The 11,860-nt window shown below is 41.4% G+C and overlaps 1 protein-coding gene and 1 long non-coding RNA gene across 2 annotated transcripts; one reads left to right on the top strand and one right to left on the bottom strand.

The window, feature by feature from the left end:
* Positions 1 to 2,176: 2,176 nt before the first annotated feature.
* Positions 2,177 to 5,725, bottom strand: actb (cytoplasmic actin OlCA1). Its single transcript, NM_001104808.1, is given in 6 exon segments — positions 2,177 to 2,956; positions 3,040 to 3,221; positions 3,293 to 3,731; positions 4,059 to 4,298; positions 4,391 to 4,520; positions 5,657 to 5,725. Coding segments are annotated over 5 exon segments (1,128 nt in total). The 5' UTR covers positions 4,514 to 4,520; positions 5,657 to 5,725; the 3' UTR covers positions 2,177 to 2,812.
* Positions 5,726 to 7,320: 1,595 nt separating this feature from the next.
* Positions 7,321 to 10,907, top strand: LOC105354620. Its single transcript, XR_909192.3, has 2 exons — positions 7,321 to 7,563; positions 8,340 to 10,907. It is a non-coding gene; the product is annotated as an uncharacterized LOC105354620 (long non-coding RNA).
* The last annotated feature ends 953 nt before the right edge of the window (positions 10,908 to 11,860 follow it).

The following is an 11,860-nucleotide window of genomic DNA, read 5'->3' as shown; positions in this document are numbered from 1 at the left end:
GTGTGAAAAGTGAACTTTACGTAGTGAAATATTACAGTAAGTCTGATGAAGTATTCATTTAGCATACTAATTTACATAATCTATAGTAGGCTTGCTATACTTGTACTTATACTAAAGTATAATTGGTGTACTACTTTTTGCTATGGGATGTAATCATGCTCTCCATGTTATCAGGTGAACCTAAGAAACTTACTTTTGTCATCATGAAGCAGTGTCATTAGACTTAGTTTTTTTCATATATACATATTTATTTTTAATTCATTTTTTTTAATCTTAATCCATATTGTAAAAAACGGGGGGGAAAAGATCACAACAACTTATCAAATATCATTGGAGGGGCCCACAGGGAATTCTGGCCCCCAGAGGTTGTAGCAGTGCCCCTGCACAAACCACTTGCTGCTAAAACGTTTCCCTCCAGGGGCGCCTGCCAGTCTCCAGATAGACCTCGCAAGCCTTCATGATAGGCCACTTGTGAGTTGGGGAAGTGTGAGGTTGGAGGTTTAGGAGTTTGCTCTTGGAGGGCGAACATCTGGCTGAAGACGCGGCGGCCTGACAGGCATGCAGCTGCATGTCAGGTATTCAAGGAGCGTGAAAGCCCAGAGAGCTGCAGAGGGTCACTCTTTCCCAAAGCACCAACTGTTTGCAAAGATACCGACTTCTTAAAACTGCAGTATTTTTCTTAATTGAGTTTCACGGTTCATTTTGCATGCACAAATAAAAACAGCTCACATTTATGCAAGTTCTGGTTTGGATTAACATGTTTTTTACATTCGCAGCAGAAAAAGCATCTTTATTTTTGTTGTCCTTTGTTCATCACAAGCCCTAGGCTAAAATTATGTTGATTAGTATCAAACACATTAATGCAACACACACATGCAGCATTCTTTATTATCCTCCCCAGATGATAAGAAGAACCCGTTTTAATGCATTCAGAGTGAACTATCGCTGAACATATGCTGTCAGGTCTGCAAAAAGAAACCCGACATTCAGGTGTGGTGCAGCGGTGATGCACCAGCCTCAGCCTGCAGGAGGCGGGGTGTAAAATGATCCATGACTCTCTGCTGGCCTCTTTCTGTCAGCTGTGGTAGTCCTCTATTTGCCTTTCACCCACTCAACACGAGACAGAGTCGTGTGGCACAGCAGCCCCATCTGCTGGAGAGAACGGAGAACTGCTCGCATGAGAGCACGGTCCACGTGAGTAAATGAAGTGGGAGACTCAAACATGTTTAGGACATAAAATAAATAACCAAATCATTCTCCAACAGCCTTAGTGAAGGAAACATAACTCGGAGAATACATGGAATTTGGGGACTCACAAGCACTGGGAATTTTTTTGCTGGCATGGCAGTAAATAGCAGGAAATTGTCTCAGCAGAATAACGGTTTTTATGTGCATCTGAAGAAGGGGGAAATGAAGTGAAAACAGTTCAGTCTCTGGCCATGCATTCATACATCCATGAGTATTTGCAACTACTGCAGGAGGTTTTGCTCTATGCATTCAGGTCTTCCAGATTCAAGATTCTGCAGCAACATGTGTATCCAACAGCTCATTTTAATGTTTTTTTAATGCAGCACCACCCAATTGATCCTCCAGCTCAACTTGCATTTCCTGCAGCTGATCACATTAGGCAAGAAAACAGTGCAGGGCGATGGATCAGGGCAGGGTAGTCCACTTTTAATGCCACCTGAACGCAGGTCAGCCTCTTGCGAAGCAGTTTTATAAGGGGAGCTAGGAGTGCCACATCACAGCAACATGCTGAGCAATTGTGCCACAAATATTAAGTTTGGGGTTTGTTCAAGCTTTTGACCGAGCTGGGTTGCCGCTTTATACCCACAAGTTTCTTTGTAAAGCGATTGGGTATTTAGTCACTTTCCTCCTGTTTAACTTCAATAGTTAAAACTGTACAGCTTTAGTTTTAGTTGAACTGCCACTTCATTACCCCTGGATTCACAATAAATCCTCAGGTAAATGCAGTTTTCATTTTGTACTCCTGTAGTTTGTATGACCTAAGGTTTAAGCTTTAAAGAAACAATGGAAAAGCTTTAATAGGTACTTATTGTGGATGTAAATCCTTGTTTAAACTGCCAATTGCACTAGTTGGTAAAGATCAGATTTCAGATGCAGTCACTCAGTGTGTTACTGCTTAAAAATAAAGAGACCAAACAGATGCAGACATCAAGTCGGAACACATGTGCACTTTATTGGGATTGTTTAGTCAGTGTACAGGTTTGGCCCCACTGGTCTGGCACCCCATGTTACGCCCGTCATGAAGACCCCTTACCGCACCTCCCCAGAGATGAACCTCCAACAGGGGGAAGAAGGTCATGGTTGGGTTTTGCATAACAAAAGAAAAAAATTTGAACAGGACCAAGATTTAAGGCTGAAAGTACAAAAAACCCCAGACAAAATTTACATACAAGCAATACTACAACCATGTTTAAGTATGCTCAACCACTGGGCAGCCTTCACAGAGGCAAATACGTGTCTGAACAATGCAGTTTACATTTGGAATCATGTTTGAACGATGCAGTCAACAAACATTTGGAATGACTTAAAGAACAAAATGTACATTTAAGCCCCAGATGCAACTGCAGATGCCTGGGGTGTTTAAACCTAGCCAAAAAGCAAAAACATTATCTCCTTCATTGTTCCAGTTTTTTTTTTAAATCCTGAGTCAAGCGCCAAAAATAACTGAAGCCATGCCAATGAGTTGGTCGTCTAGGCCCTGCGCCTGAGTGAGCGAGAAATGTGTGGTGTGGTTTTGAACAGAGCTGAAGTTGTTGGGTGTTTGGCTGGGGAGGAGAAAGTCTGTTTAGAAGCATTTGCGGTGGACGATGGAGGGGCCAGACTCATCGTACTCCTGCTTGCTGATCCACATCTGCTGGAAGGTGGACAGAGAGGCCAGGATGGAGCCTCCAATCCAGACAGAGTATTTACGCTCTGGTGGGGCAATGATCTGTAGGGAGAGGAGGAGAGTTGAGAATGAGCCCCTTTTCCCCAAAGGAACAATCCAGACGGGAGACTCTTCAGAAAGCTCACCTTGATCTTCATGGTGGATGGGGCCAGGGCTGTGATCTCCTTCTGCATTCTGTCTGCGATTCCAGGGTACATGGTGGTACCTCCAGACAGCACAGTGTTGGCGTACAGATCCTTACGGATATCAACATCACACTTCATGATGCTGTTGTAGGTGGTCTCATGGATACCGCAGGACTCCATACCTGGAAGGAGATTAAATATTAGCATGGGGCACTCTGGGGTCTGTACACAAGTCTTTGGTTGAGGTACCTACCAAGGAAGGAAGGCTGGAAGAGGGCCTCTGGGCAACGGAACCTCTCATTGCCAATGGTGATGACCTGTCCGTCAGGCAGCTCATAGCTCTTCTCCAGGGAGGAAGAGGAGGCAGCGGTGCCCATCTCCTGCTCGAAGTCCAGGGCGACGTAGCACAGCTTCTCCTTGATGTCACGGACAATTTCCCTCTCGGCTGTGGTGGTGAAGGAGTAGCCACGCTCCGTCAGGATCTTCATGAGGTAGTCTGTAAGGTCGCGGCCGGCCAAGTCCAGACGCAGGATGGCGTGGGGCAGAGCGTAGCCCTCGTAGATGGGCACTGTGTGGGTCACACCATCACCAGAGTCCATGACGATACCAGTGGTACGACCAGAGGCATACAGGGACAGCACAGCCTGGATGGCAACGTACATGGCAGGGCTGTTGAAGGTCTCAAACATGATCTGCAGAGACAAAAAGCACAATGTTAGCATGTTACAAAGCAGCAATGCGACCACTCCACTCGCTACATGCATTAAAGTGGGGCTCGATCTATAGTTAGTACATGGTAAACATTCCTTCACACTTGTGCATGTCATTTTTAGGTGCTGATCTGTTACTCTAAGCCTCAAAACACAAGTGCAGATACAAGGCAAACTGTCAATAGACCTTTTGATGAAAGCTCATCTTATAGGAAGAAATCCTAGAAGAGGAGGATGGAGGAAGTATGAACAGAAGGAAACCAAGGTGAAAAGAGTATACATGTGCTCCACTGTGAGGTAAACGGGTACCTGGGTCATCTTCTCCCTGTTGGCTTTGGGGTTCAGGGGGGCTTCAGTGAGCAGGACAGGGTGCTCCTCAGGGGCAATTCTCAGCTCATTGTAGAAGGTGTGGTGCCAGATCTTCTCCATGTCATCCCAGTTGGTAACAATACCGTGCTCAATGGGATACTTCAGGGTCAGGATACCCCTCTTGCTCTGGGCTTCATCACCTACGTAGCTGTCTTTCTGGCCCATACCCACCATGACACCCTGAAAAAAAGTTTAAATTTACATTTAGTAAATCTGGAAACTTTTAAAATTAAATAGTAAAAAATTATAAAGGTAAACAGTTAGGAACTAACCTGGTGCCTGGGGCGACCAACGATGGAGGGAAAGACAGCACGAGGGGCATCGTCTCCAGCGAATCCGGCTTTGCACATGCCAGATCCGTTGTCAACAACCAGTGCGGCAATGTCATCATCCATGGCTAAACTGGAAAACAAACAAATAAGGCGTTAACACCAAAGACACGCCCATCTGCATCTGCTTTGCAGTCAGATGTCCCATTTCCTGTCAGGGAGCGGCAGTTCCCCAAAGTGTCCGCTTGGTGGAGGTAGAGCGCTACATTCCGAGCCCAGACAAAAGGAAGTGGTGCTGCATTCTCTTGTTACCATATAAGGACATAGTTCGGTTTTGAGCAGCTTTGCGGCTACCGGCAAGGCACGCGGCCAAAGTACAGCAAGAGGGGAGGGACTTTAGACTATCGGACCCGGCGACGAAAGCCTACTCCCACTGGTTCATTACAGCTCTACTTTGTCAGCGTTCCCTCCCATTGTTGCACAAGACTGAAAAATTTCTTAATCACTGCGTCATAATTTGTGCGAAGTCGTTGCTGGCATAAAGCACCACGACCCGTCAAGCTTTAGAAGGAAATTAAAACGTGTGCGAGCCCATGACTGATTAATCATTTCCTGAAAGCCACGCCTTTTCTTGAATGAATGATTTGTCATTTGCCCTTTTCTTCGCCGTCAAACTACAGTTACATGCTCAATTTAATCGAATACTTTTAAAATGCTTTAAGGGTTATTACATTTTATACAAACAAATGTATAACAGTCCCACCCCCCTACATGTGAGGAATCAGAGTCAAGTCTAGAAGGGCGTGTTAGCATGAAGCTAGGCTAATATGCTAAAGTAGGTCACACCCCGTAACGGCGCACAAAGGGACCCGCCAGGATCCAGACACCCTCAACTCGGACGGGTAACGTCCGTAGAAGGACTCGAAAAATTCCCCCCACCATGTAAGATACGAATAGTAATTTTTATTTAGTTGCTTATATAAAATATACAATTAAAACCAAACTGAAAAGCCATTTGCCGGTTACAATCAATTGGCACCTGTGCGTTTAAGTGGCTAATTTTGGTACAACTTGATTGATGCCAAAACAAACAAAATTGTCAATTTTAAAAAGATAATTAAAAGTTTAACCATTTCAGGCCTAAAAATAAATTTAGTGGCCACAAAATTCTGCTAATGGTCACCTCCAATTAAGAATTAAACTGCACAATTAAACAATCGTAAGGTTTCCAAAACATTTGAATTAAACCAAATATCGTCTCTATCTTACCTTTGGGTGGGGGGCTTTTCGTTTCAAGGGAATCGGTTTCAGGCGAATGATATCCCGCACAAGCTGTGTGTGACGGCGCTCAGAGTGAATTTGCTAGCCGTGGGCACGTGGTATTTATAGTCCGTCCGTTGCCCGGCTCTTTCCATAAAAGGTAAACTTTCGGAATCGCGGCATGTGATTGGTCCAGCGTCACTCACTGGGGCACGTCGGGTGCACGCTGTGGTGCACTGAGCGTAGAAAGAGGGAGGCGATAACAGTAACGGGCTGGGGGAAAATAAAAGGATAGGGATTGATGTGAGGCCTAATCTAAGGATATAATGTTTCTTGAACAAATATTAATACATATAGAGTTTACAAAGTTTCAAATATATATAAAATATGAACCTGTATAAAGCTTTCGAGCAAGTCCCCCTGCTTATCTGATCATTCAAACAGCAGAGCACAGGCTGCTCCTCCCTGTGAATACTTTTCCTCTTAAAACCTGTCTCTCAAGATTTCAGTCTGGAAATGCAAGATATGTTTGATGCAATTTGAGGACAATTACAATGTGGATGTTGCTGCACACTCTGGAAAGCAGAATGCCACCTCAGATGGAGTCAGAGACCCTCCAAGCCAAACACATGACTCACAAAAGACACTATGGACTGTAAAAGTGCCCTGTCAGAGGATGGACAATAACCACTTTTCCCACTAAGCAATGGTAAAAACTCAATCTCACTAATACCAATTGACCATGTATGGCATTAGTCTGGATTCTTGTTAACTTCTCAGAGCTCTTGCTACTTCCTCTTTCCCCTACAAATGAAGAAAAAAGGTCCACATAAGAGGACACTAAGGCTGACTTGCATCTACTTTTAGTCATAAATGACCTATTGAGTGAAAATAACCACTGTCAGACCCAACCCATACGCTACTATACATTCACCTTAATCGATTAAACTCAGAGAGAGACAAATAAAGTCACACATGCTCTTATTTCCTCTCTGTGGTTTACTGCAAAGGGTGTAACTTTCCTGACTTTGGGTTTTATAGGCTTAGGGTTCTTTGCTTTTACCTTACTTGTCTTCCATTCATTAGTTTCACAGTTTATTTAAACTTTTTTTGCTCCAGAAACATAGCTGCCCATACAAGTTAAATAACCCAGAGGCCATTTAAACATGTCACTGTCTGCGAGACACAAGCAGCAACTACTTTTCTTCCTCTTGTACCACTTCCTCTTCCTCGCTCTCAGTTACACCAATTCTTTTATGCTAAATGCCATCTCCTCTTCCTTCAATTCATTCGTGGCTTTAAGTTTTAAATGGTCTTTATTTTCATCAACACATTTCCACTTTATACATGGAAACGTTTCAGCTTTTTAATCAAGTTTCAAACAAAACATGCTTCATTTCCTTCTGAATTAGCAGATTCTTGCATTTCTGATCAGCAGACCTAACTTTTAAATGTCCATTTTTGTTTTGTTTTATTAACCCGCTGAAATAAAAGCTTCTGCTTGTGGGGTGAAACAGTTCTCTCTCGAGAGTTGTATGTAAATAATTCTTTATGTAAGAGTTTTAAATCTCTCATAAAAAACAATCTCATATGGAATGAATCGTTCTTGTCGATCAAAGGCCAACTCACTGCATTTACTTATTTACAGGCCTGTAATGAAATCTGTAACCCATTCAAGGTGCGTCCATCTAAAACACATTTTTATTTCTATTTGTCAGTATTCTGGGAGGGCGGGTTCTGGTAAAGTTAAGAGCACACTGGAAGGACTGACTGCTGAAACTGGAAAAACACAGACAGGGGTTGGCTGGGAAAGGATGTAATCCTGCCTCACAGGAGTGTCCCTTCGTAGTAGGCTCCTTACGTGATTGCAGGTGAATGAATGTATGTGTCAGAGTTCCAGCTCATCCAGCTGTGTGGTAGGTGATTTGCAATCACTTCTTATGAAGCATTATGGCAAGTTCATACTAAGATAGTTCTACAGACATGATTCAAATGGGCAGATGATGTTACCTTCTAAATTTGATCTGCTTTTGCATAAAAAAAATACTTGACTTTGTTTGAAGGCCAGAAGTGGGCAGTACCAGGATGAAGGAAATAAAAAAAAACAAAGAAAAGAAAACCAGTCCTGCTAGTTCTCTGACCATCATGGATTGATAAGTGACTTCACCACTTTACCACAACACATCGTACAATGGGACATTCTTACAATTCTTTCATGATCTGATCTTCTTCCAGTTTGTGATTTTTTTTTATTCATGTCACATACTTTTACTGCCGAGTAGTTTGTTTTCATTAACACTATTGCCACACCAGGGTTCACCTGCAAGTGAAGCGAATCCTTCTTATCAGCAGTATTAAATATCGTGCATTTGTTTTGAACAATTCTCAGATGAGGTCAGAGTAAAAAAATGAGCCAGATCAGTTCACCAAGAAAGCACTAGCTGACACGTAAAACAAACCAGTCAGACCCCATTCACTTCAATGTAGAATGACCACCCATCAACAGAAAAAAAACTGTCTTGGTATGTTTTTTCTTTAGCTCTGTGGTTAGATATAATATTCATGACCACTGTAATTGAATTCTTATGCAGCTTTTTTTTTATTTTTGACTGTTCGATTGACAGGTGATTGTCATATGCAACCAGTTGTGATCCAACCATCAGCTGTTTGTCTTGTCTTGTCCCTGCAACAGACTGGCCACCTCTTCAGGGTGTACCCGCTTTCGCCCAACATTGGGTTGTTTCCAGCAGCCCCGTGATTCCTACAGGGATTCATAGGGTTCTGAAGATGGGTGGATGGAGGTGAGGATGATGATGAAGCGGAAAAACTGACATTTCTACTGCGATGCTCCATTTTTAATGCAATCATAGGTTCACACCAAAGCTCAGACAACTTTCCACACTTGCAAAAAAGAAACAGAGCATTCAAGGAATCAAACCAAGCAGCACAGTGTGATCGTCTTTTCCCGCATTAGGACTAGAACTTGAGTGGAGTTTTTTTTCTTTCCTTTGCTACCCTTCCCTGGAAGAAAGTGAGAGGTCATGTCGTGTGTTGTCAACATTCCTCCGTGGGAATGACTCCAAGTGCTTGGAAAACTGTCCTGGAAAGACTCCTGCTCATGTATCACCAAACTCTGAGTGTGTTTTTACACTCTGAGTTAAACTGAAGCGTCACTATCAGGCTCCCAGCTGCTGCAAAGCCCCTTTCATGAACCTTTCTCAAGATATTTACTCCACACAAGAGTGTGTATGCAGCGTCTTGAAGTGTTGTGTATAATGACTGTTAATGTGATTCGTGGATGTCTAAACTGTGTGACACTTTAAAGAGACGTCAGATCTAAACAGTGAATGAAGCTACTACTGAAGTTTGGTGTGATTTATCTCTAAAAGTACCCGCTTTGTATGTATGTTGCTGTTGTTTTTTCACATGAATGACTTTCCTTTGAAGTTTCCAAGTTACTGCAGCCAGCTCTTCAGTGCTAACATTACCGGATTTGTTTCTAATAGAACGGAAAGTTCAAAGAAAGCTCACAGAGCATGGCGTCCCTGCCTGCAAGGCCTTCTTTTCTGAGCTGCATAAACACCTACTGTTGGTAAAACAATCAGACAGCAACACAACCAGTACTTTTTCCATGATGTAATATTTATAAATTATCATAATCCATAGTTATGTTTTGACTCTCAGAGATTAAATCCACCACCTGGCACTAGACGGCACACTGTCTTTAGACTTGTGTTTTCTTTTGGTGATTTAGAAGCTTGAGATGTTTCAAAAGTCAAAGGTGGACAGAACACCAAACAAGATTTGACCACATTGACTCATGAACTGGAATGGGATTATTTTGCCGAAGCTGCCTTGATTTATGCAGTGTCAGTATAACAACAGGTGATCCATGTTTCGCCTTTGGCCTGCTGCAAACAGACATCGCCAAGGCCATGTGATAAGACAATCAGTACCGCAGCCATGACTGTTTATGTGCCTGCTCATTGGTTCCTCCGTGAAAACACATAACCGAAGGACTGCTCTGCCACTCTGTTTATCCTGGAGAGGCAGTTTGAGGAGTTGGGGTGGCAGTTCAGATTTTTCCTCTCTGAATGGGTAATCTAACCAGTTCACCAAAGATGCCACTCCCAGAGTCTCTGAAAATGGCATGGCTTCCTACTCGTCAAAGGATCTTTCACAAATACATTAGCTGAGTTCTTTTGCTCCTTTTTCCGATGTTTGCTCAAGGGTGGAAGAGCTCGATCATTTGAGAGCTGAGAGGTGTAGGTTTGGATCAGTTGACTTACTGGACTGACTGGCCCCTTCCCCCTCATGTTTGAAATAGGAAGTACCCACTAGCTCCAAGAAGCCAAAATCCCACAGACTTCTACGGAGAAATAAACACTCAATCATTCAATTTGTCAGAATAATCATTATTGCTCTACCTTTTTTAACATGTTCTTGTTTATCCTTTTCAAGATATTTTTTCTGTAGTGCACGTTTTTCAAGTTACTGACAATCAGATGCCTCAATAAATACAGGTGGTCTCACATTGAATGTTTGAAAAGTTTGATTGACAGGTACTTTCAGTGGGAGGGGTGTGGCCTTCCGACAAGCTCTGGCCAATCACTGCTTACTGACGATTACTAGTTCCAACATGGCATGGCACATGTCATGAAAAAGTGGTGTCTGAATTAAAAAACCTTTTTTCTGGGTGACGTAACTCACTAGCCTGGTCTACTTCTCTTCACACTGCATCCACTTTCAGTGTTCATTTTCATCCATTTATTTATTTGTTCCTTTCATGAAAATTGTTGAATGTCCAATATGTTTACATGTTTGTATTACAACATTGAAAATTGCCATGATTGGAAGGGAGCAGAATTGAAAAATACAATTCTTATAGTTGTCTGCTCCCTTTTAAACATTGCATCATAGTTACATTTCCCACACCATCACCTGTGCTCAGATTTCACCATATGCAGTTCAGATAAACACAGTAAATACATTCCATTCATTTAGTACATACATTCCAAACATTTCATTCAACAATCAAGTTTGTACAAACTAATTTGTTTTGCTTTACACATCCGTTTAAATTGAATAATATTTTGACAACTTTTTAACTGATTCTCCTGGGAATGCCACATTTTTACCCCTACTATAGACAAACATTTTTGCTTTAATGTTTTTCCAGCAATATGTTGTTTAAAATCACATTTTCTCCTATAATTTTCATCTCCTGTTGTATAAATTAAAAAGCTTTTGTAGGTCTTTAGGTAAATCTCTGTTTTCTGGCTTTAAACATAACTAATAAGGTTTGCAATTCGATCACATCTTTTAGTTTTAATAAACCTGACTTAATGAAAAGTTACTTTGTGTGATCTCTAAATTTAGCTTTGTGAATAATTCGAATAGCTCTCTTTTAATAGAATTAAGGGCCTTATATTAGTTTCATATGTATTCCCCCACACTTTAATACGATATGTAAAATAAGGTAAAACCAAAGAGCAATATAGCATGTGCATAACATGACATGGTAAAATAAATTTGGATTTGTTCAAAACAAAAAGCTCTTGACTACTTTATTTTTTACATAAAATGTATAAGATTTCCATTTTAGTTTGTCGTCCAACATAACCCCTAAAAATTTCAATTCAGACACCTGTTCTATGTTTCTGTTGTCAATGGACAAAATCACTTCTGTTTTTTTTTATTAGCAAACACCATAAACTTTGTTTTGTTAGATTCAAAGATAGTTTATTGTAGTCAAACCACATTTTGAGTTTTTTCATTTCCATTTCAACACTTTTAGTTAAGGTTTTCAGGTTATCGCAAGAACAGAAAAAGTTAGTATCATCGGCAAATATAACCAATCGTAACAACTTAGAAATATCCCAAATATCATTTATATATAAAATAAAAAGTTTAGGTCCTATAATTGAGCCACAAATTGAGCCTATAATTGGAAGTCCACAAATAATATTCATGAGATCAGACTTATTACCTCACATTGTTGTCTGTTTTGTAAATAACTGGTGAGCCAGTTCAGGGCGTTTCCTCTAACCTCGATGCATACAATTTAGAAATCAGGATAGATAGATAGATAGATAGATGACTTTATTAATCCCACAATGGGGAAATTTCATTTATCTGTGGCAGCAACACGACATTCGGAAATAATCTATATAATATAACATCAATAAAGGACATCAAAAATTCATTTATATT

The sequence above is a fragment of the Oryzias latipes genome, chromosome 8, assembly GCF_002234675.1.
Source record: "Oryzias latipes chromosome 8, ASM223467v1".
Classification (NCBI taxonomy): domain Eukaryota; kingdom Metazoa; phylum Chordata; class Actinopteri; order Beloniformes; family Adrianichthyidae; genus Oryzias; species Oryzias latipes.
The sequence above is the reverse complement of the archived record's forward strand: the minus strand, read 5'-3'. Positions and strand labels throughout refer to the sequence as shown.